The sequence below is a fragment of the Gekko japonicus genome, unplaced genomic scaffold (genome assembly GCF_001447785.1).
Source record: "Gekko japonicus isolate JY-2015 unplaced genomic scaffold, Gekko_japonicus_V1.1 scaffold1608, whole genome shotgun sequence".
Lineage (NCBI taxonomy): Eukaryota > Metazoa > Chordata > Lepidosauria > Squamata > Gekkonidae > Gekko > Gekko japonicus.
In genome coordinates, this window is record NW_015167098.1 from 159053 (window position 1) to 185439 (window position 26387).

The 26387-nt window shown below is 43.2% G+C and overlaps 1 protein-coding gene and 1 long non-coding RNA gene across 2 annotated transcripts in view; both read right to left on the reverse strand.

Moving 5' to 3' along the window:
• Nucleotides 1-2749: 2749 nt before the first annotated feature.
• Nucleotides 2750-12656, reverse strand: LOC107111876. Its single transcript, XR_001482573.1, has 3 exons — nucleotides 12588-12656; nucleotides 11038-11103; nucleotides 2750-2803 (listed from the first exon to the last, which is right to left on the reverse strand). It is a non-coding gene; the product is annotated as an uncharacterized LOC107111876 (long non-coding RNA).
• Nucleotides 12657-26387, reverse strand: part of LOC107111874 (chromodomain-helicase-DNA-binding protein 7-like) — a gene marked incomplete at its 3' end in the record, with an annotated part of 67763 nt that continues 54032 nt past the window's right edge. The window contains exons 3-4 of the mRNA XM_015412922.1: nucleotides 17286-17424; nucleotides 12657-12725 (exon numbers count right to left, since the gene is read on the reverse strand). Coding sequence (XP_015268408.1) covers nucleotides 12657-12725; nucleotides 17286-17424 — 208 coding nt within the window. The remainder of the gene's footprint in view (nucleotides 12726-17285; nucleotides 17425-26387) is intronic.

Consider the following 26387-nt stretch of genomic DNA (forward strand, 5'->3'; position numbering starts at 1 on the left):
CTGTGGGTTGGGAGGTTTTCGCCTTCCCTGGGCCGTGTCTGGTGGGGGTGGGGCTATTTTCCTTCCTTGGTTGCTACTACCACTCACTGGATTCACACTGCCTTGCTAGAGGTACGGTGAGACCCCTCTGGATGATTCCCCAACGCGGGAAAGTGGGTATCTCAATCTTTGGACGCCCCCTGGAGAGTTGGCAACCACTCTGATTTGGATTCCTCTGGCCTCCCTTTGCCTCTCTTAATGTGCTGAGTGGGGAATCGCACACCCCTAGCTGATTGCTCACTTGCACAGGTCCTAACTGCCCCCCCCCCAGTTTATATACTGCAGAATTCCTCTGGTTTGACCTGAGTCCAGTTGGGTTTGGACAGTGACTGGCACAGAGGTTGTTGGGGGGGGGGGGGAGATTGCTCTGGTTCTTCTGCTGCTAGTGGGCATGGCTGGCAATGCAAACATGCTCCCTAGGCCACTGCTGCTGCAGAGAGAAAGATTGTCTGGTTCTGTTGGCTTTGGGGTTTTTGGGGCACTGCCTGGCACATTGGCACAGGTTGTTGTGGGGGGGGAGATTGCTCTGGTTCTGCTGCTGGGCATGGCTGCCAATGCAAACATGTTCCCTATGTAGGCTGCTGCTGCTGCAGAGGAAGAGATTGTCTGGTTCTGTTGGTTCTGGGGTTTTTTGGGCACTGCCTGGCACATTGGCACAGGTTGTGGGGGGGGGGAATTGCTCTGGACTGGTTCTGCTGCTGGGCCTGGCTGGCATTGGCAATACATGATGCTCCCTCAGTCTGTAGGCTGCTGTTGCAGTCTGCAGAGAGTCTCTGGTTTGAACCAAGTTCTGTTGGTTTTGCGCACTGACTGGCAACTGGCACCTTGGCACAGGTTGTGGGGGGGGCAGATTGCTCTGGTTCTGCTGCTGGGCCTGGCTGGCATTGGCAATGCACAAACATGCTCCCTCAGTCTATGCTGCTGCTGCAGAGATTCTCTGGTTTGAACCAAGTTCTGTTCGTTTTGGGGTCTGGGGCACCTTGGCACAGGTTGTGGGGTGGGGCAGATCGCTATGGTAGTGCTGGCTGGGCCTGGCTGGCAATGCAAACATGCTCCCCCAACAGGTTGCCCCCATTCCTCCATTGTTCTCTCTATGGTGGGGAAAAAGTTACTTTCCCCCCACCATAGAGAACAATGGAGGGATGGGGGCAACCTGTTTGGGGGCCAGTAGAATTGGACCCCCTGGTCCAATCTTCCTGACACTTGGTGGGTATCTTGGGGAGAGGTTCCAGCAGCCACCCTCCAAGTTTGAAGCCTCTCCCTCAAACCCCCTCCTAGGGGTGCGCAAAAACACACAAAAAGGTAAAATTCAGATTCGGATGTATTGGACCCGAATTTTTTCAGGATTCCTGGAAAAACCCGAATATTTATACCGGTAAAGCCCCATATTGTGCCAAATGGCCCATAGGATATAATGGGGTCGAATTGCCGCTGAATTTCAGCTGCAAACCGACAATAGACAGGCAAGGCAGCAAGTGGATCTGGGGGCACCCTCTTTTGGATGGCCCTGGAATTGGACCCACTGGACCAATCTTCTCAAAACCTTGGGGGTCATTTGGGGAGAGGCTGGAGCAGCCACGGTCCAAATTTGGAGCTTCTATCTCAAATCCCCTCCAGCCCCCTGCAAACTTTCCAGAGGATTTTTGCCATTGACTTCAATGGCCCCATTGGATATAATGGACCCATTTTGGGTTTCCCGAAACTTTTCGGATATCTATGCTTTACCGGTATAGATATTCGGGTATTTTCAGGTTGCCCGAAAAAATTTGGGTTCAATAAATCCAAATCCGAATTTTACCAAAAAAAATTTTTGCACACCCCTAATGTTTAATACACATGGTGCATAACACTGATTTATGGATGTACAATTAACTTGGAAAAATGTGTACATATGTTCATAAATACTCCATTAGTGTTTTAAAATGAGATACTTGCCTATAACTGTAAATAGCAGGTAGTTTTAAATAAATTCAAATAATAAAAAATGTGCATGAAGTGATAATGTTGTGTTCCATTTTCATGAGGTTTGATATCCAAGTTGAATAGACAGCTTTGCAAGTGAAAGGTAGTCTTCTTGGTCATTCTACACAATGAGTAGACACCCTCAAACAGCTGTATTTGAGTGGATGTATGGTACGTGAACTGGCAGAACGGGAATTTATTCACATATCTGTCTGTCAAGGCTTAGGATCATGGTTTCTTCTCACACTATAAAAGCTAAAAGCAACTTTTTTGTACTCTTAATTTCCCTATCAATAAATCCTTATTTATGAATTTACCTTTAAGAGCTCCTGCATAAACATTCCACAAACTAATTTTCTTAGTTCGGAGCCATCATCTGATGAAGTAGGTAATATAGAGCTCATGCTCTGTAATTAAACCATTTGTGAGTTTTAAAGGTGCATTTGGATTTTCTTAGTATTGATATATAAATGTATTAATAACCAGGGCTTCAAAGTTAAAATGATTTCCTGCATAAGCCAACAGATATAAATAAAATATTCCACTCAATTCCAACTCAGCAGTAAAACAATAAGGGTCTTGTGCTTTGTCACAATATACGCATGTAAAGAAATGAGAACAGCAGTTCTAAACTTCTGGTGGTTCTCATCTAATATTTTTATTAAGTATATGCATATTTACAATAGTAACTTTAAAATTAAATTGCAAAAAATTGCAAAGGGGATTTGAGGTTATGGCTTACTTACAAGTTTTTGTATTTTACATAGTATTCTTCAGTTTCGACCTCCTCTCCATTCTCCATCTGTAAAGAGAGATCAGTGGCATTAATCATGAACAACAGTGTCAAATATCACCTCCAACTTCCACACAATACAGTTTGCTGCTCAAAAGAGGCATGGATTAGAATTTAACAAAAGGGTGCCTTATTATAAATTTTAAAGAATGAGAGAAGATATAGGTAAAAAGTTTCCTACATCTGCTTACCCACCAACATTCTGCACTGCTTATTACGACTTCTAAGACATGAATCATTTTAACTCCTCCCTAACCACATGCAGCTTCATTCACAACAACCTGACCCCAACTCTGGCATTCTGCCAAACCCACAGTGTTAAGCAGAAGCCAAGTGTACCATTTTCTCAGGCAGCAGCCAATTAGCAACTGTACTCCTGAATGCCATATGTATTATTTTTGGCTGGCTCATGGCAACTTTATATTGTGGTTTTTGAAACATGTTCAAATAATGTTTTAACAGTGGTTTATGCTTCCATATCGTTAGCGCTGCTAAATAAGAAATCGTATAAAACTGAACCTTATACTTCAAGTTGTAGTGTTAATGCATCATTGTTCATGATGTTATTTTTACTCAATGGTGCAATTAAATTCATTCAAGCGAGATATCTCACATGCAGTGCAGCCAAATTAAATTAATACCAAAACATAACCTTTAAGTAAGGATAAAACTGTGACAAAGAAGCTCAAAACAATGTTATATGTCAATTTATGCAGTACACATGGTATACAGTACAAGCTTACTGTTGAAGAGAAGCAAAGCACGGGTGTAGTCTCACATTTTGTTTGTGTCTTAAATTACTTTGACAACGGTTAGGAATTTTTATTTCAATTGGAGAAAAAGCCTGTAACTCTTTTTCATTAGAATCAATTGGATTTAGAAGTGCTTCACTTTACCTGTGTCATAGTAATTTTAAAAATAATTATGCAAAACCCAGAAATAATTAGAGTGGTATTAAACAGGGAGCTAAGCAGGGTTGGCTTTGGTCAGTATTTGGATGGGAGACCACCAAGGAATACCAGGGTTGCTATTCAGAGGCAGCCAATGGCAAACCACCTCTGAATGTCTCTTGCCTTGAAAACCCTATGGGGTTACCATAAGTTGGCTGTGACTTGATGGCATGTTACATACACAAATAGGAAGTTAAGGAGGGTCAGCCCTGGTTAGTCTTTGGATGGAAGACCACCAAGGAATACCATGGTTACTACACAGAGGTAAGCATTGGCATACTGCCTCTGAATGTCTCTTGCCTTGAAAATCATATTGCATTGCCATAAATCGGCTGCCACTTGATGGCCAAAAAGCAAAAAGTGAACAGAGTTCACACACAGACAGCTAAAAATACTCGTGCATATTTGGGAGCTTCTGCAGTGTACTGACTAAGACAATGAGAAGGTCCCTAAACTCTGTCATGAATGCAGTACAAGGCTTAGCCAAAGAACACTTTCTCAGCCTCAAACCCACTGCCCATCTACAATATGGAGACACTACTCCTAGTCTACTCTTACAGGAAGCAGTACGAATTACCAAAAAATGATATACATGAAATACTTTAAATACTGAATGTGCTACAGAAATACTAAGTACTATTATTATTGCTAAACACACTACTAACTCCAATTCGATAGGTTCCTTTTATAATCCATTGCTGCCCTTAAATCAAATACTGAACAAAGTGCTATTTTGCCCTTTCTAGGTCAGGGGTCCCGAATCTGGGGACCTTAAGAATTCTGCTACAGGGTGGTGGGCACAACTACAAATGGCTGCCATGGGAGATGAAGCCATACAAGTGTAGGGGAGAAGAGGGGTAATTTCTAAAATACCCTAGGAAAAATGAGTGACAGAGAGAACAAAAGCAACACTGGTGGCAGCTGTACAGCCAATCAGATCTCCAGTGTCCTATCAGAAGCTGTGCTGGGCAAGAGCCTGACCTGGCTCCACCCACTTTCTCAAAACATGTGGGTACCACTCTGGGGACCCCTGTTCTAGGTGAAAGACTGCCCCATTTTGGAACTATTAGGAATTGTGAAACCTTGCTTCGCTATGCTTGCTTGGGTTGCCATAGTAATGGGGGGAGGGAATTCCTGCGGGGAGGGGAGGTGAGTGAATAAGTGAGAGAATGGGACCTTTGCTTTAGAAGTCATAACTTGCCTTGCAAGATGTACCTCCTCTCTCTCTTTCCCAGGAAAAGGTGTCCTTGAGACCAGCTTGGTACCTTGGTACCAGCTTGAGCAGTAGATAACCAAGCCGTATAATTTCCACTTTGTTGAGATGGCAATGCTAGGCGTGGCATGTTTGAATGACGTGTTCCTAGTTAAGTCATGGGGATCTTGTGCCCTTCTGCTGATTTATGGTAGATTTGGCCTGTTATATTGGTTGGAGAAGATTAACGTGTACTATTCCTCTGAAAGCTCTTCACCACCATCATCTATTAAACTTACAAATTGCTCAATCCCTGCTATTGCAGGGCTCTGGGTGATATACAATACAAAGTAAAAAAATTAAAACTATAAAATAAGCACGTAAATTTAAAAAACCAAGTGGCGAAATTACGGTTTCTTCCCAATTCCGGACTGCAGCCACCTCATGCATATGGGGAGGAGGAATAAAACAATGTGATGGAAAGGGAAGAGGAAGAGGAGGAGGAGGGTGCCAGCCAAGATGGAAGCTGCAGGGGTGGGAACTAGTCAGAGGGTAAAAAATACTGATTTTACTGACCAAAATTTTAAAAAAAACCTGACCAAATACTGACAAATTACTGAACAATTTAATGTCAGCCTACTGATAAACTAGTGTTTTAAATGTAAAAGTAGGACTTCATGAAAAATGATTATTATCCGGCCTCCACCATCCCCATAGCCAGCCCCAAAGTTAGATGTGACCCAGATAAAAGGACTGTACACCTTTTTATTTAATTTTTTTATGAATAGAGGACAATGTTTTCATTAATGTACAAAATTTAAGGCAAAAAGGATTTCCTTTTAAAAATAATCACACACTGCAGATAATAAAACAGCAAAAACAATTAAAAAACCAAACATAAAGTAATTATTATGACAACAAAACATAATTACTGTAAGGTAAGACTTGTCTTTGCTTTTACTTTATCTTTGGTTTTTTGATAAAAAAAGAACCGGCCAGCAGCCTGCCTTTCCTGGTGGAGGCCGTGTCAGGCTGGGCATTGGAACACTCTAGACTGATTGTCCTGAGTGATTTCAATGTCCATGTGGATGATGTGGCCTCCACTCAGGCAATGGGTCTACTGTCATCTGTGGCGGCGCTGGGACTCTCCCAATATGTAATGACTCCCACTCACTGGGCCGGAGACATGCTCGATCTGATCGTCGCGGCAGGGGTCACAGTGGACCGGGTCATTGCCTCAGCAGTGCCATGGTTGGACCATCAAGCCCTGAAGGTCCATCTGAATGTTCCACCCCGACCCTGTTTGGGTGGTGAGCAGATTTCAGCTTGCCTGTGGAGCCAAATGGACCCTATGTGGCTTCAAATGGCCCTGCGGGATCCAATGCCCCTCTGGTGGCTTGTGGAGCTTGTGGAGGATTGGCACAGCTGACTCTCAGCAGCCATCGATGAGATTGCTCCCTGACACCCTCTGCGCCCTCACTCTAGGCTGGCTCCTTGGTTTACCCAGGAGTTGCAGCTGATGAAGTGAAGGCTAAGAGACAGTAGCGGTGCTCCTGCGACGAATCCACAATAACATCTTATAGGACATTTATGAGACCCTATAAGATGGCAATCAAAGCTGCTGAGAGTATTATGTGGCCACGATTGCATCTGCAAGCTCATCCCCAGCCCAATTATTAAGAAGAATTCAGTCTATGACTGTTCTGCCACAAGGCAGACCAAATGTTAGGGAACTGGACACTGGCTGTGAGGCCTCTGCAAGCTACTTTGCAGATATAGTCCTGTTGCTCCGCTGTGACCTCCCCGCCAGTAAGTGAACTCGAGGCTCCATGCACGTCTTCTACTCAGGTTATGGATTATTTCAGTCCGCTCAGCCTGGAGGAAGTTGACAAACTGCTCTTAACTGTACGCCCTACCACGTGCTGCCTTGACCCGTGCCCATCATGACTAATTAAAGCTGGCCATGATGGGTTTCAATATGCTCTAAGGGAGATTATCAACAAGTCCCTCTCGGAGGGACAGTTCCCTAGGGCACTCAAGGAAGCTGTGGTTCGTCCCCTCCTGAAAAAGCCATCTCTGGATCTGGCCAAATCGGCTAATTACCGGCTGGACTCCAATCTGCTCTATTTGGGCAAAATATTTGAAAGGGCTGTGGCAATTTTTGGATGACACTTCCATTCTAGATTCCATTTTGGATGACACAGAGCTTTTTGGATGACACATCCATTCTAGATCCTTTCCAGTCCGGAGACATCACTGGTCGCCCTCACGGATGACCTCCGAAGGCATCTGGATCAGGGCAGATTGGCAGTCATGTTGCTTTTCGACCTGTTGGCGGTGTTCAACATGGTCAACCATCAGTTACTGATCCACCACCTCGCCAACACTGGAGTCCAGGGGCTTGCCTTGCAATGGCTGGCTTCCTTCCTTCAGGGTTAGGGACAAAGGGTGGTGCTAGGGGAGCAGCTATCCCAAAGGCACCCACTAATTTGTGGAGTGTCCCAAGGGGTGGTGCTGTCCCCAATGTTATTTAACATCTACATGCCCCCCCTTGCCCAGATTGCCTGGAGGCAGGGGCTGGGATGTCACCAGTATGTGAATGACACTGAGCTCTATCTGTTGTTGGTCGGCCAGTCTGACTCTACACCAGAAGATCTGGTCCAGGTGTTGCAAGGTGTGGCTGGCTGGCTCAAACTGAGCCAAATGAAATTGAATCCGACAAAGATAGAGGTCCTGTGCCTGAGCCGGGGTGGCCCGAGGGTAGGGATCCTACTTCCGACCTTCAATGGGGCGCCACTGGTGCCAGTGCCAGAGGTTAGGAGCTTGGGAGTGCTCCTGGATGCCTCACTAATAATGGAGGCCCAGGTAGCAGCCACTGCCAAATCAGCCTTTTACCACCTCCGGCTGATTAGGCAGTTGGTTACCTTCCTCAAATGCAACAATTTGGCGACAGTGATTCATGCGATGGTCACCTCAAGATTGGACTACTGTAATGCTCTCTACATGGGGCTGCCCTTGACCCAAATCCGGAAGCTACAGCTAGTGCAAAATGCTGCAGCCAGACTCCCTATGCGGGAGCACATCCAGCCTGTGCTGAAAGCACTGCACTGGCTGCCGGTAGCATACAGAATTCGCTTGAAGGTGCTGGTATTTACCTTTAAAGCCCTTTATGGTCAGGGGCCCACATACCTGAGGGAACACCTTTCCCCACATGTTCCCCAGAGAGCACTGCGCGAGGCCGCGGAAGCCGCACCAGAGAAAACTAGAAGAAGTTGCCCACTCGCCGGATAAACGAACGATCGGAGCCGGGAGGGTACCTGGTAGGGCTCCCCCCACCCCAGACGTACTGTGGCCATAGTTAGGGTTTCTGCATAGGTCTCTGCACCATGCACAGTGTAAGCCGCTCAGAGCCCTTTGGGGGTGAGCGGGGTACAAATTGAAAGTATAAATAAATAAATAAATAAATTGATTGGCTTCCCAGGTCCTAAAGATACCAGGCTGGCCACAACCAGGGCCAGAGCCATCTCATGGATGGCTCCGTACTTGTGGAATGAGCTCCCAGAAGATATCAGGGCCCTTGGGACCTTTTATAGTTCCATAGGGCCTGCAAGATGGAGCTCTTCCACCAGGTGTTCGACTAAGGAGCCGCACCAAATAACATCAAATAACTGAGAAGTGACAGTGCCCTGGTCCTTGGCTTACCAACAACAGCCTGTGCTGTTGCCTAAATATAGAGACCAAGATGAGCCAACCATCAATATAGATCATCTGATTACAACACTAGTATTGGTTCTGCCTTCTGTAAGCATTATTATAACTACCTGATCACTTACTAGCACTTTATGATAATGTAGAGTTTTATTATTTGTTTTAATATTGTGTATAATTTGTTACCTATATGTTTAATCTCTTTGTAAGCCATCCTGAGCCCGCTCCGGTGGGGAGGGGAGGGTATAAATTGAATAAATAAATAAAGTTATTCACAAACTCTTTTATTTTTCAACAGTTTTCTGCACTGCATCCACAAGCATTTTTTCCCTTGTCCTCTTCTTCCATTGCTTTCTCAACTCCTTCTAGCATGAGCTGTGCCATGTTGAATCCCACAATATCCTTCACTTCTACTTTCATTGTCTCACGTTTTAAGAGGTTAATTATGTCTCTATACTTTGTGGAAGATTTCACCAAATCATTTTTACTCTTAGGAACAACGTCCTTAAAGTACTAAACTGAAAACAATCTGTCTTCTCACTGGGAAGTCATCATGTTTCCCCAAAAATGCAGTAATGAAAATGGAAAAACACAAACTGCATTCACAAAAATCAAAGAAATACTGACTTTACTGACCAATTTTTAAAAAACTGACAAATTACTAACCAAGATGAAAAAATGGACTTTTATTGATTTTACTGACCATTTCCCACCCCTGAAGCAATCGCTGTCCTCAACTAAAGGCCTGGCAGAACATCTTTGCCTTACAGGCCCTGCAGAATTGCATAAGGTCCCGCAGGGCCCTGATGTTGTTTGGCAGAGAGTTTCACCAAGTTAGGGCCAGGGCTGAAAAAGGCCTGGTCCTGGTAGAGGACATATGGATGTCTTTGGGGCCAGGGATCACCAGTAGATTGCTCTCCAAGGAGCATAATGCTCTCCTGGGGACATAATCTAACTCACAGTGTTGTTGGGAGGATAGAATGGAGAGGGAGAACCATGAACACTTTCCTAAGCTCCTTGGAGGAAAGGTGGTTTACAAGTGTAGTCTCTAGCACCCAGAGGTCTGAGGATGACTGTTGTGAAGCTGGAAAGTGTCAAATGTATTCTTGGGCTCACTGAGTGCACTATGCCTAACTGCCTTCTTTTCCCCTCTATAAGACAGTGGGAGGATTTTATCAGGAGCTGATGGTCTGCAAGATGTATTAAAGGGTTTCTGTTTTCAGCTCCTTAATCCGCTGAATTATTATGTGTTAGTCTTGAACTCACAAAATGAGCCAATCTTGTTGGACACCAAGTCCATTCTTCCTTAAGTTAGCAAAACCTGCTTGTTGGCGTTTGTTCTGATCAACATGAGATCTAAAGATTTTCTAAATAATTTGGTGTCTGTAAAAAGAACATTACTAAAGCTCAAATGGGAATCTGCACTAACTTACCAGTGTCTAAGCTATATGCTGTAGAGAGGGATTTTTTTCCAGTTAATCGCTTTGGAGAAAAAGTCTAACTTCGCTAAGTAAAATTTCCTAGAAAATAGAGAGTTCAGCTCTTGACACCCAGAATGCACCAGAGTCTGATTCAAAGTTCTTCCTCAGGACAACTTCAAAGAGTTTTATCATGCTGATTTCTGGGTAATCTATCTTTGACTGCTGAAGAGGAATTAATTGCTGTCTCTGGAGTGTCAACGAGGGGAGCTTGGCAAAAGCAGACTGTGACCTGTCTGGGAATTTCTCCATCTTTAGATGGCTGAAAAAACTGAAGCAAGAAGAAGGAACCACTAGCACCAAGCCTTTTCCACCTTGGGGAGGGGGCTAAGTATGACACTTCTGGGGTGATAGTCGGGCACACTGGAGGAGTGTGCAGCTGCTTCTGAGGTGGCAAAGCAGTTTTCTGGAGCATGTTAAAGTCTAACTGTGGTGGGCAATCCAGAGGAAAAGCACAATTCCACTGATGGAAGAGAGAGAGGGCCTTAAGGCTTCTCTTAATTTAAGAGTTTCTCCCCTCCCACACTAGATTTATCAGCATTAACTGAACAGCAGACATTTGACATTATCTACCTCAAGTTAAATTTGCACAAAAGATCTATTTACTATAGCAACTAATTACATGCATTGTCATTCAGGAAATACATGTGTTACAAAAAAAGGAAATACGACTAAAATCATTCTACTTTTTTGTAGTTAAAACTTCTTGTACATCATTAATTTAAAATCATCTTGACTTAAATTACACTGTCTGGATAGGCAGATTACATGAACACTCTGAATGACCGACTTTTTGAATACAGAAACAAAACCCCTGTGAACTTCAGTATGTATTTTTCTGGCAATTATGAAAGCAGTTTGACAAAGAAATAAACAGCTCTGAGGTGTGAAGAATTTATCTAAATGTTTAAGTACCTGTTTCTTGACTGTTCGGCAACTCATGATTTTCTCAACTACAGGGCCATCAGTATCAGCAGACTCCTACAAAGAAACATTTCACAGTAGTTATATTTGTGTTCAAAAGTGCAGAAAGGAGAAACCAAAGTGAGTGAAGTGTTTAAGCTCCTTCACCATAAGGGACGTCGAAAATGTTTGAGGCTTTTAGTTTAGAAATGAAACATTAAACCTTAGAGAGATTTAGAGAATTATGAAAGATGCCCCTACCAAGCTTTCTTTGCTCATGTGCAGGGAGGGGGATTTCACCAGATTTCCCTCCTCATTGCAGCCACATGATTTGTCCATAAGGGTCCCTGACCACAGCATTGGGGCTAGAGGGGACTGCTGGAGGAAGGAGATGGGAGATCACAAATTCCTTGCACTGGTAGGATCCAATACATGGTCTTTTGTTCAATTTAACCGGGTTCAGATTTATGACAGACAAAAGGAAGTGTCTTCTTCACACAACACATAAGTAACTTACTGAGTTCGCTGTCAAAAACATAGTGATGGCCACTAGTTTAGCTGGTTTTAAAATGTGAATGAGACAAATTCAGGGAAGACAGGTTTCTTGCCATGAAAACTACATATGGTGAGAGTCAATATACCACTAAATTATGAATGTCTGACTGGGATGAGGAAGGGAAGAGGAGAGAGCTATTGCTTTCAAACCTTGTTTGTCAGTTTCCTAGACACTGACCACTGTTGGGAACAGTATGCTGGACTAATCAGACACTTGGTTTGATCCAGCAAGACTGCTCTTAACAAGGCTTTTTTTGGTCTTACAGAACTATATTGTTAATTTTTAAAGGAATGGCATTAGTTTTTCAGAGAATAGTCAATTTCTTATGTCTGAAGCTGCTCAAGAACCCTAAATGTGAAAGTAATATTGATGTCTCTTGGAAACATTTAACTGGAGACACCATAAAGGACAGTTAACTAATAAAAATATAAATTGTCAAATGAATGCTCCAGCTGATGCACACATTTACTAATGGTTTGTCAAGTTAGTTAAGCGAAGTAGTGATATTAAAAGACCACTACAAAAAGACTGTTACAGGAATCATTTCACATTATCACCCTTCATTTTATTCAACCTATTTTATCCATCATTTACATTGCATAGAGAATAAAGCATACCCTGCTGGTTACTACAAGACAGTAATTTTATAAAGGGGTTCTTATAGTGCTTGACAGCAGGAGACAAGCTTGAGTGGTTTATTAAGTCATAGAAGCCAGACCACTGAATTCACAGTGGTAAATTCAGTCTCCTTGGAGCCATTTTTAGGCTTTTCAGCAGAGACCATTAATTTTACTAAATTGTGTTGAATTACATATTGTAGGCTTGTAAAGAAAACCTGAATGAACACAGCCCTTAAGAACCTAAACAACTAATTTCCTTTGGCATGTTGAGCTAAGCAAAGATGGAAGTCCCTTGGGAAAAAAGCAACACTTAAATGTTTTACAGTCTAAATCATTACAGGATGTTCAGTCTACCCTCTGTTTGATGAGCATAAATATGAACTGACCTGTTGCTCAGATTGAGAAGTATTTGAAGGAGAGTTTCTTCCACCATTATCTGCATCATCAGCCTCCTCATCAGAAATCTTGAACTCCAGGTCTTCGGTGTAACGCTTTCTCTTAACTTGTCTGCTAGAGCGCCTCTTCTGAAAAAGAAAAACAACCCTTACAGAACAATCCAAAATTCTTCCTGGGGAAGGCACACCCAATTAATACATTATTTCAGCAAAGTGGAAGCTGCCTTCCTGCGGCCCTGAAAGGAGGGGCTGTGTAGATAGCAGAACAACACTGTTCACACCATACAGGCACTGTGTAATCTTGATACACGAATATGCCATAGTACTGTAGACCTTATGTCATCCGCTCTCACTAACATGGCTCCTTCACACTGATGTGCGAGAGCACAGAAAATTTCTATGGCATCCTCTGCCCAAGAGGATTCTTTGTAGGGGCAATGGTTTCATGCTATAATGCTTTCTGAAGTAATACAGACTAAGGAAAATTGTCTTTATATATGCTTATATTTTGTATGCTCTTTTTTTTTTTTGGCTCATCAGAGGAGATAAACTGGAGAGAAAGTCCACTCGACTACTCAGTTTTCCCTCTGAACTCCACAATATCGTCAGGTCTTGCCTATAAAACTGCCTTGAAAACAAAATGTTTTTAACTGAAAATCCTGCATTCAGAGCTGCTCCTAGTGTGGTAGTCAGAAAAGAACTTCTACCATTTTAGGGATGTACAGTGAATCAAAATTCTCCTATTGGGAGTGCCAATTCTGGTACCAATTCATTAGAATATTTGGAATCTGCTTCTGTACAGGCCCTATGTGGATTTACACAGAGATCACAAAGGAGAATACTTTCTGTATAAAGTAGATGCTTGCCATTCACATTTACACTTTTACTTATTAGTAGTCTACGGCCGAACCATGTGATGCCACTAGTCCTGAGTACGACTTCTTCACATGTGGGGAGAGCAGGAACGAGCACACTGGCCCCATATCTTGCCTCTGCATGACTGGTAGCTTCTCTGAACTGTATCTGTGCTGGGATGAAGTGTGCATGTTGGGTGAGTTGCATGGTGCCCACCTTGCCAGCCGGGACAGGTGTCTCGCATGGTGGTGTTCGTTTGCAGCATTGTGACTTCCCCCAGCCAGGCTGATGACAAGGCAAATCACTGCTGCACAGCTCCCCTGGCAGTACTGCAGACAGGTCAGACACTGCATGATTAGCCCAGGCAGGCATCCCTTCATGACCAAGTGGGGCCCTTTCCAGGGCATTCCACCCCTGGAAGCAGCAGACACCCTGTCTTCAGTATTTGTGGATGTCACCATTCACCATGATCCCAGGAATTGAACTCCTGTCAATGGAAAGGGTCTACTCTAGTCCTAATAGGCAATTCCTACATACTATCTGAATCCTCTAACATAGAAATCTATTTGCTACTGACCCGGGAGACAGGAAGGCTTTTATTACAGGCCTTCCATTTCACAATTAAGTGCTTCTTGTTCTTGGAATGGAGAGAGGAGGAAGAGAAATTGAAATAAGATATTTTCCTGGGTTCTATTAAAAGCAGGAATTGGAGTCCCAAACAATGTTCCCTCTAAGCTGAGTTAGTGTGAGCTAGCTCACAGTTTTTTAGCCTCCGGCTCACACATTTTTGTCTTAGCTCAGGAAGGATGGCTCCAGAGCAAACTAATTTATACAGTAGCCAAAATGCTTGCTCACAACTTTAATGTAAGTAGCTCACAAAGTAGAATTTTTGCTCACAAGACTCCACAGCTTAAAGGGAACATCCCAAATCTAAACTGTGAGGTGGATCCAGACTAAATTTCCATTAACAGAGAAGTGTAATTTTCACCAATTTCTCCTTTGGGTGCCCTGTTCCCAAGCAGCAGCATTCAGGAGATCAGTGGGTTGAAGTGGGAGGCAAGAAGGTTCTGTTTTGAACCTTCCTGTTCTGCAGATGGCAGTACCTTCCATTAGCAGAAAATTTACACTGGATCCAACCCAGGGTCTTAGTAGATAATTTCACTTGTTATTTTAATACGGCTAAAATATAAAAGAACAAGATTAATGAAGAGAAAATGACCACACTTTCTGCCTCAGTGACCTTTTACAATTATTTGAGTGTAAAGATGCAGATTGATTGATGGGGTAGACATTGTATTCTTGGACGATGAAAATGCTGTTCTCAAATTCCCTCATCAATGCTCTTACCAAAACATGGTAAAGAGATAAGAAGATGTTCCCTTATGTGATTGTTTAAGAACATGAGACCGAGGGCAGGAGTAAAACAACAGTTCTCATAATAAAGGGAAGCATGCACAGGGACTCCTCAGGATCTATATACACATGGACACTATCAGTTCTTCATATATTATCTGGAGTCAGTTCTAATGCAAATCATACTAAATTATTCAGGATGGTTAACTCCCAAGCAGACCATACTGAGTCCCCAAAAAATATTTCCAAACTTAATGCCAGATTTATGATATTTCTATACTGCCTCTTCACAGTCCTGCTTGAGGTGATATACACTTAAAACATACAATATAAACATAACATAAAACATCTCTCTGCCCAGCCTCCCTAATGGCTTCAAACATGCCCCCCCACCTCCTAAACCTGACAGGCAGCTGTCTGTCAGGTGCAGCAGTGGGTGCAGAGTGCTTAAAGCCATCAGGGAGCCCACCCCAACCTTAGCTATCCTGCCGGCCCAGCCTCCACAGTGGCTTGCAATAGCCCACCCACTACACCTCCTATACTGGTCAGGCAGCTGCCTGTCACGTGAAGGAGAGGGGGTGGGATGCTTACAGCCGTGGGGCAGGCTTGCTCAACAGGATTGCCTTAATGCTACTGCTGGCCCAGCCTCCCCAATACCTTTAAACACACTCCCCCAACACCAGACAGGTGGGTGCCTTTCAGGTGTAGGAGCAGGGCCAGGGTACTTTAATCCATCAGGGAGGCCACCTGAGCAGAAACACCTTAGCAATGCTGCTGGGCCAGCCTCCTCAATGGTTTAGACCAGAGGTTCCCAAACTTATTTGGCCTACCGCCCCCTTTTCAGAAAAAAATTACTCAGCCCCCCAAATTCCCCCCCCCCCCCCCCCCCCGGACATCTACCTTCAAGAAGCAGATAAAAAGATGCAGTTTGTGGACTGCACCTGGATCGTTCCAGCGTCCCCGAGGGGGCAGTACTGCCCACTTTGGGAACCAGTGGTTTAGACACACTCCCACCTACCCCTCCTCCACCTGACAGGTGGTTGTCCATCAGGTGCAGGAGCAGAGGCAGAGTGTTGAAAGCCATCGGGGAGGATGCCCAAGCATACCAGACATAACACTAATACCATTAGAAAACCCCTTCGAGTTCAAGAGGCTGCAGTTCCCCCTCAAGGTCTGCTTTGCTATGACCATCAACAAGCCCCAAGGCCAGAAAATGAAGGTGGCAGGAATTGACTTAACAGAGGACTGCTTCAGAATGAGCTCACCAAGCAGTCTGATGATCCTAGCACCTGACGGCAGAGCCACCAATGTGGTCTACAGAGAGGTCCTTCCGTAGAGGAAAGAACAGTACACATGTCTCACTTCATTTTTTACACTACGATCTTCTCCATTAGAATTCCTACAACAAATGTTAAATTTCAAACTTCACATCATTAGTATTATAACTGGATTTACGGAACTTAAATACCATAGTGAAGCATGGGTATCAGGCTAGTAACAATATAAAGACAAGCCACTGGACATAAACAGCTTAAAAAATACCCATGAAACAAAAACAGCCCATTAAAAAGCTGGTAAGATAATATTTAAAAAGATAAAAACCTGGGTGAAAATATGGGGTTTTGGCTTGGCACTTAATAAAAAATGTAAAGTAGGCACCAGGCAAGCCTTAAGGGGGTAGGCGTTCCAGAGACAAGGTGCCACCACAGAAAAATGTCCTGTCTCTAGTCACCACATACTTCACCTTTGAAGGCGGGAGCACAGATACCACTTGTGTGCTTTTTATCCCTTGCTATGTCAAGCCACTCCTCTGTTTTCCGGTTTTCTCCCACTATAGTTTGAAATCAATTATTGTCAATACTAATCAGAAATTGTCTCAAAATCACACTTTTAATCATAGTTTCAAGGGGATTTGCAACTCATGATTCAGAAACAATCCTGATAATCTTTGGGGACACTCTGAACTACTAGAACTTCTTATTTTGTAGAAAAGACCAAAAGTCCAGTAGCACTTTAAAGACTAACAAAATTTGTGGTAGGGTACCTATCTTGGTCTTATTTTTTAGTGCTACATCTGAACGGAGACAATGTCAGTAAATCCACACAGATGATGACTGGGATTAGTGTGTTCATGCACATGTTGATGGGGTCCATGTTGGGACCCCAAGTTGAGTTCTAGCTGAAAGCTCACTGAAAAAGTCAACTCAAAGTTATATGGAGGTGAAAAAATGATTGGTGCATTTATTCTGGAAAACAAATTGAGAAAGTATCATAGGGACATTATTTAAAATGATGTGATAAATTATATAATCTAACTCTCAATTGGAAATACAAGCACACACTGTGCTCCTCTTCCCCTCCCTCCCTATTCCACTTCAAAAAGGTTAGGGAAAGAGTTAATTAAGCTCAACTGCAAACTACCATGATCCCTATTGTTTAAATTTTTTTAATTGTGCTTAAACAATTGAACAATGGCACTACCTGAACTCCTGCGTCATCTTCCTCCTCAGGGTGTGGTGATCCTGGTGGTGTTTTTTCCAAATCAGAGTTTTCAGAACCTTCTTTTCCCTTGTTGACCTTTTTCTTCAATGCACTGGATTCTGATTCTGATTTCTTGCTACTAAAACATAAATATCCTTGATCAAATTTTGAATGAACAAAAACTCCTTTACACCACACAGAATGAAATTAATTTGCAAACACCTACCTTTGGGCTGTTTTCAACAAGCTGACCTTATTAACACTTTAAAAATGAATTATCTGCAGTATCGCCATTACTAATAGTTGTGATATATTTTTCCATTCACTTCATACATTTGGCTACTATAGACTACACAAATCCATAAACAACTCTCTATGCTAGCTCACAGAAAAGCTCAAAGGCAGGGTTGCCAGCTCCAGGTTGGGAAATACCTGGAATGGAGCCAGAGGAAGGTGGGGTTTGTAGAAGAGAGGGACTTGAATGGGGTATAATGCCATAGAGTCCACCTTCCAAAGCAGCCATTTTCTCCAGGTGAACTGATCTCTGTTGCCTGGAGATCAGTCGTAATCCCAGGAGATGTCCAGCCACCACTACTTAAAGGCCTGATCTTGGATGTATTCAATATTAAGTTGTATAAAAGCAAACTTCTGTTGTACTTATTCTCTCTCTCTCCCTCCCTCCCTCCCCTAACCCTATTTCTAAAGGGGATATCCCAAGGCCAAGTACACTGAGTTCCAAAACAGGGCAAGACAGAGGATGCAGGAGATCCCCAAATAAAGGGCTGGCTGTCTCCAAACTAACAGGAATGGAGGGCTTCATGCTGCCAGGTAAGAGCAGCAAGAAAATAGGGGTCCATATCTACCGCAACAGTCAGGATCTTACCTTCAGCATACCAAAAGCATGCAAGATTTCACAGGCACTATTTTTTTAAAGTTAGGAATGCTGAACACACCAAATGTGTAAAACAGAACATGCTGAAGAACTGTAAATTGTCTTAAATTGTTTAGTGTTAGGAATACTCACTATCCTTGTATGCTTTCAGAAGATTTTTGTACTAAAACACTTATGAATATTCAAGTGAATTTCTTTTAAAACATTTGGCAAAACCAAGATAAATAGACACGGACTCAATTTTGAGAAAATGAAAAGTCATAACTGTATCAGAAATCGCAATACTACAAATAATATTTAATATTCAGTTACACCACAGTTTCTGATACAGTTGTGATTTTAGTTTGTCAAATATTTTAGTGGAATACTACCTGAATACTCAAACTTGCTGGAGGGGGGAAAAACAAGGCAAGTGAATTTGATCATTTAAAAAGAGAAAATGTTTATCAAGCTATATTTTGCTTTAGAGTTATTGTAACAGGAGCTTCTGTAAACATCTTAGTTCTATTATTGCTATATAGTATTACACAAACCTATTCATAGAAGATTTAAAACCTTTGGTAATTTCAGAAATTCAAGTTATGAACACAGTACAGATACAATTTTTTTTTAAAAAAAGCAGCTCTAAACCCTGTAATGTTTAACATCATTACAAAGGCTATAGAAGACAAATCGTTTTTTAAAAGAAAAAAATGAATCTGTACAACAGTTCCCATTCCAGCCATCCTAGTGTATATACAACACATGGACAGAAGTCTCCCCTACTATGAGGCTCCATTTCCAGCATTTATTTCCGCTCTAACTGCCACAAATTATACAATACTACAACTGAACACTGGGCCCCTTTCCTTTCATCTGCACGCCAAGAGCAATCAGATTACCCTGGTAACCAGTGGTCACATGACCAGCACCTGCTCTTTTGGCTGGATGCCACTGACTAAAGCCATCTGCTTCCCTCAATCAGCTTTCAAACATTCTCAACACCTGCGCTGCAGCATTTTGTGGTTTCTTTTATCAAATCAGTGCAAAACTGCTTCCCAAACTTTACATATTTCTCAAATTTGTTTAAATCAAAGGTAAGCCTGTCGTAGTTGAACTGCTGCCAGGTAAAGCAAGTTGACAGGCTAGTGCTTTTTACTAGTGACCTCTATAAATCAGAGCTAAGCATACAATATAATTTAATAGCAGTTAGGGTACACTGAGCGTACCTTCAGCACATGAAGTAACAGGCTTAACATATTGAAGAACAGCAAAGGCTAGGTCTGATGAAAAAAGTCCATTTGCAGAAAGGCTGGAATGTACTCATGATTTCTATTGTTTAAGACATACAGAATCTCCAAGTACTTAGAGAGGACACAAGAGGTTCCATACAAACCAGATGCGGAATTTGTGACATCTGTACCTGCACAAAGATTTTTTTAAACACCTTTAATATTTCCTGTTTATAATAATAAGAGTATGATAATGTATGTCATTTATGACCTGTGTAATGCAACAAGATAGAGGGTTTCTCATATTAAAATATATACACAGTAACCTGTTCATGCATGGGTCTTCCAATAGTTATATTCCTGATAAATAAAAGCATGCATGCACAAAAATGCACAGAATGTATATAGGAACAAGACAACAGTTCCATGAAATTTTATTCCAGTTCTAATTTCAGATACATAGCCAAACCCAAGAGATTTGAGCCCAAAGTTAAGTGTCCGGACTCTAATCTGGGAGAACCGGGTTTGATTCCCCACTCCTCCACTTGCAGCAGCTGGATGACCTTGGGCAAGCCATAGCTCTGTCAGAGCTATTCTTGAAAAAGCAGTTCTCTCAGAGCTCTCTCAGCCCCACCTATCTCAAAGGGTGTCTGTTGTGGGGAGGGGAAGGAGTTTGTAAGCTGCTCTGAGACTCTACGTGAAGGGCGGGGTATAAATCCAATCTCCTCCGCCGCCACCTGTCCAGTTTCAAAGGCAACATAGATGAGTTCATAGCCAAATACAAAACTTAGTACTACATACACTAAAAAGCATATTCCATAACTTCATATGTGCAAATAAACTCATAGATATATTCAAAACTTATCCATCTGAGATACTTGGAGACTGTTTTGCTGTTACACTTACAACCCCCCCACACACACACACCTGTAGCTTTCTCTCACTTAAAGACCAGCCTTTCTTGAATATTTTGATTTTTAATGAAAACATACACATATCATCAGGTATCATTTCAGATTTCAACCAAAACACCAATTCAAAGTTTCCCCCTATGCTCAACCATTGACAGGTAAGGCACACACACTCAGAAGGAAGCACTAGGACAATAGCAGTGTGACGAAATAAGGTTACCGATATAGAACAGGTAGGCAAAGAATAAAGAAAGCAGCACAACAGGAGAAAGACTTAAGCAGGGAATACAAAACAACCACCACCAAATATGCAGTTCAGACTAAGCAACAAACAAGATCAAATCAGCCACAGCTGAATCATGAAAACAAACTTTTAGTGTTATGGGACAATATTTTAAATTGGGATTTCTACCCTACAGTATTTCAAAAGCTGACAGACTATATCATCACCATAAAACTAAAGCAAGGAACTCTAAAGATACATAATGTAACACTGATTTAAATCATCCATATTAAAGTATAACAGAAAGATTTAACATGACTAAAATGACAATAAATATCAAATATCAAAAGCTGTGCATGATGTCCCAGGGTTCCATCTCACATGGATGCAGAGAGTGTTTGTGTTATTTAAAAATATATACACACAAGCATATGGGCAGTGCCAACTGTGTGGGTATTTCCCACACAGCTACTGCAATTTCATTGGGATGCTGTTTAAATTGGAATAACTCAAGCAGCTGCACAATATCTCTCCTCCCCATACATACATAGGCTCTCTTACACTTTCCCTGCCAGATGCATGAGAGAATACCATGGACAACTGAGTTCTACATTGCTCAGTGAGTGATGAGGATCCTGCTTGCATGGAAAGAGAAAAAAATATGCATCATCTGAACCCAAATTTTGTAATACCCATTAAGTGCTGAGCATTATATAAATTATCTTTGCACAAAAGTTTTGTACCAGCTGTTCCCAGTGTGGTGCCCATGGAAGCCATGGTGCCTGCCAATGTCTTTTCTGGCACCCATCAAGTATTTTTAGAAAGTTGGTCGGGCCAGGTAGGGCTTTTGCCCAGCAAAATATATGATTGGCTGTGCAGATTTTTAAAAATGCTGCTTTGGCATCAGCTGCCAGTAAAGCACAAGAACCTTCACTGTGTGACTGAAGAAAAGTTATGGTAATCATTTTGTGGCTGCCTCTGTCTCCTATGGCAGCCATTTTGAGGTTGTACATACCATGCCATGTCAGAATTTCAAAGGTGCCCTCAAAAAGGTTGTGTACCCCTGTTCTATACAGTAGTCCCTCACAATTCATGAATTCATCACTTCCAATTTCCCTTATTCACACTTCACAGCCTGACTACATGTTGTGGCTACCCTGAGCACATGACCCTCCCCTTCTGGGCATTCAGTCAATGGGTGGAAAGGTAGAGTTCTCATGAGCATTCTGGCTCTGCTCCCTGTCTCTTCACAATCATCTCAACTTGAGCAACTGCTGCTGGAAGAGTCATGTGGCCCAGTCCTGCTGCTGGGTCTGGACAACTTGTCTGGTGGGCACTCCCACATGATTCATCTGGTGGGTGCCACAGCTGCTGCCTTCTGCTCAGCTGGCCAACCCAGTGGCAATGCTGCACCCAAGACTGGCGCTGCACACAATTCACCTTAGCTGGGTCTTGCTCCAATGGATGGAGGTGGTAGAGGATGGAAATGGGCAGGGGAGGGCTTTTTTCCAGGCCATTTTGGTCTTTCAGTCTGCCCCCATCAATATTGGTGGATGTTGCCATTCACAGTGATTCTGGGAACAAATTCCCTGCAAATGACTGTGATCTGCAATACTCATAATTACTTAATACAGATTAGAATCCTTCCTCCATTGGGTACTCTGAACTAGAAGGTCAGAAGTACCTTTATTTAACTGTAAACATAGTGCCTGTCAATACCTTTTCTGCTGAACATGAAGTGTTTTTTTAGAAAGTGGGTGGAATGATGTGAGGCTTCTGCCCAAAAGGGTTTCTGACTGGCCACTGGAGGTCTGGTTGGCTGTGCAGATTACTCATATCTCCCAGTGTATTATTAAAAATTGATATTACCTTTCCTCTCCTTGCACTTAGGCTTCCTGTGTGTGTGTGGCTCTACCTCCTGCAGTAGGCATTTTGTGGTTGGCTCCACCTCCTGTGGCAGCCATTTTGTAGTTGCACTCACCAAGCTGTGTCAGAATTCCAAAAGTGCCACAGGCTCAAAAAGGTTGGGGACCCCTGAACTATAGACTGTGAACAGGAAAGGGTTTTTGAGCAGTGCTGATGCATCCAACTTTAATACATAGCTGCAGGTTCTGAATCCCTTCCTCCTGATTTCCCTTACTTTTTTCTCTCTTTAGTTTTCAAAACCATCCCAGGACCGATACCTCCCTCCTTCCCCCCATGTTTTGATCCTTTTATGGATCAAAAACTGGCTAATTAATAGAAAACAGAGAGTGAGTATAAATGGGCAATTTTCTAAGTGGAGGGGGGTAAGCAGTGGGGTACCGCAGGGATCAGTACTTGGTCCACTGCTTTTTAACTTGTTCATTAATGATTTGGAGTTGGGAGTAAGCAGTGAAGTGGCTAAATTTGTGGATGATACGAAGTTGTTCAGGGTGGTGAAAACCAGTGAGGATTGTGAGACACTCCAAAGGGATCTGTCAAGGATGGGCGAGTGGGTGTCAACATGGCAAATGGGGTTCAATGTGATGCACATTGGAGCCAAAAATCCTAAATATAAATACACATTAATGGGGTCTGAACTGGCAGAGACTGATCAAGAGAGAGATCTTGGAGTCGTAGTAGATAACTCACTGAAAATGTCGAGACAGTGTGTGACTGCAATAAAGAAGGCCAATGCTATGCTGGGGATTATTAGGAAGGGTATTGAAAACAGATCAGCCAATATCATAATGCCCCTATATAAATCAATGGTGCAACCTCATTGGGAATACTGTGTGCAGTTCTGGTCACCACACCTTAAAAAGGATATAGCTTTGGAAAAAGTGCAGAAAAGGGCAACTCGAATGATAAAAGGGTTGGAACACTTTCCCTATGAGGAAAGGTTAAAGCGCTTAGGGGTCTTTAGCTTGGAGAAACGACGACTGAGGGGTGACATGATTGAGGTTTATAAGATTATGCATGGGAAAGAGCAGGTAGAGAAAGAGGTACTTTTCTAGATAGGCATATGGGGCAGAGGTCCATCAGTGGCTATTAGCCACAAGGTATAGATAGGGGCTCTGGGGCAAGTGATGCTCTGTCTTCTTAGTGCTTGGGGGGGGCCAACAGTGGGAGGGCTTCTAATGTCCTTGCCCCACTGGTGGACCTCCTGATGGCACCTGGTATTTTTGGCCACTGTGTGACAGAGTGTTCGACTAGATGGGCCTTTGGCCTGATCCAACATTGGCATCTCTTATGTTCTTATGTTAGCGGAAAGAGAATACATACATGAACTTACTAAAAAGACACGATCAGTATTCTGCTAACACTATCCTTCCCAGTAGACTTTCACCTTTTCTTCTTTAAAGAATAAATCAATGAGAAAGGCAGTAGATGCAAACAGTATGGTAGAAAAACAAATCCCATCTAGAGTATAATTTTGAATAATCTGTTCTCTCCACCATGTAGAAGTAAAGAAAAATATTGCTGGAAATCCCGCACCTTCCATCCTTTTATTTTATAATGAAAAACAACAACCTGAGACTGAGAAACAACAGCAAGCACTACTTAACTCTATGCATGACATGTTTGTGTGCAGGCCAATGACTGCTAAAGGAGGAGAGAAAGCAATCTTGTCAGCATTTTCTCCTCTTGTGACTACATGGGTTCTGCTGCCTCAGATACATATGAGCCTCATAAGGGCAAACACAAACATAGAAACAGTACATTTTATGTAGTAAATTTACAAACAAGGATGTGTGAAGGACTGTAAAGTAAACAGAGACCATATTCTGGTTGTTGTGAATTGTCCATCCTTTCTCCCATATCAATACTGAGGTAGCAGGTGGAGGGAAAAAAAAGCACTGACTATCCTCCTCTTGGCCAAAGTTGCTGCTGTGTTCTTATATTGGATAAACATATGGAGCAGAGGTCCATCAGTGGCTATTAGCCACAAGGTATAGATAGGAACTCTCAGTCTGGAGCAAGTGATTCACGGTATTCTTGGTGCTTGGGGGGGGGGGCAACAGTGGGAGGGCTTCTAGTGTCCTGGCCCCACTGATGGACGTCCTGATGGCACCTGGTATTTTTGGCCACTGTGTGACAGAGTGTTGGACTGGATGGGCCACTGGTCTGATCCAACATTGGCTTCTCTGATGTTCTTGCTATAGGCTCACCTTCTCTCTCATACAGAAGCTGAGAAAAGAAAGAAAAAGAAAGCAGCAGTGATGCTGCTGCTTGCCCATCTTTAGTCCCTAGTTGGTGCGGGAACTGGAGATGAAACGCTGCTGTTGCCATCCCCCCTCAAACACTGCTGCTGTCCTGTTGCCCAAACAGGTTCTCTGGCTTTCTCCCTGGGTTGCCAGCCAGGAGATCTCCTGTTGTTACAACTGATATACAGGCAACAGAGATTAGTTCACCAGGAGAAAATGGTCCCTTTGGAAGGTCTACGATATTGAAGTCCCTCCCCTCCTCAGACTCCACCCCCAAAATCTCCAGGTATTTCCTAACTCAGAGCTGGCAACCCTACTTTCTCTTGTGACACTGAGTATAATTACTGTCTTCCTTCTTTCCTTCCCTGGCTGCCCCTCCTTGCCTGGCTTCTTCTCCACCCCACCCCACTGCTGGCTACCTTCTCTTCTGTCCACCTTTGCAATATATATTAGGGTTTCTATGAAATATCCTAAGTGATGCCTAAGATTTTGCAACACTATGCTGTGATCTCTTTTTTCCTTCTTCAGTTTGGGCTTTTTTCTCCAAGGCCCCCTTTAAAGATTTGGGATTTTTCTGAAAGCCTCTCTCCCTCCCCCACCCCATCTTTTAGAACAACACCCTGGTCTATATCTGGCCCCATTGTACAGGTTTTCTGATCTGAATTCTTGGAGCCAGGGTCAGAACTAGATATAAAACATGCAGCCTTTCCAGAAATCTACTCTAAGTGGCTGACTTAATAAATAAAATACAATAAAAACGTTAAAAAGAATAAGGATTATCAATAATAAGCCGTAAAAGCAAGATGAGGACATAGCAACAACCAATGTCCCCTCTAATTGATTGTTTATAGTTGTTTTAATGTATGTTTTAACTGTATTTATATATGCATATTTTTTTTTTTGTGCTTCGTAGGTGCGGGTGGGAAGGGCGCCCTGAGCCTGCCTTGGTGGGAAGGGCGGGGTATAAATTGAACAAACAAACAAACAAATAAGCTGCAGAGTCTTGTAAGCAAAAATTCAACTTTGTGAGCTACTGGCATTAAAGCTGTGATCGAGCGATTTGGCTACTGCATAAATCAGTTTCCTCTGGAGTCATCCTTTCTGAGCTAAGAAAAAAATGTGTGAGCTGGAGGCTAAAAAACTGTGAGCTAGCTCACACAACTTAGCTTAGACGGAACACTGGCAACAACACAAAACAACATTAGCATACCGGATCCGCTTCAAAGTGCTGGTGCTCACCTTTAAAGCCCTGAATGGCCAGGGTCCAGCCTACCTGAGGGACCGCCTCTTCCCGTATGTTCCCCCGAGAGCACTGCGATCTGGGAGCCTGGACCTTCTTCAGGTTCCGGGCCCACGAGTTATCAAGCTCACCCAAACCAAGGCCAGGGCTTTTTCGGTGGCGGCTCCTACCTGGTGGAATGAGCTCCCGGTGGAGATCCGGGCCCTGCGGGACCTTGTACAGTTCCGCAGGGCCTGCAAGACAGAGCTCTTCCACCAGGCTTTTGAGTAGGAGCCGCCGCCATTCCGGGCCCACGAGTCATCAAGCTCACCCAAACCAAGGCCAGGGCTTTTTCGGTGGCGGCTCCTACCTGGTGGAATGAGCTCCCGGTGGAGATCCGGGCCCTGCGGGACCTTGTACAGTTCCGCAGGGCCTGCAAGACGGAGCTCTTCCACCAGGCTTTTGAGTAGGAGCCGC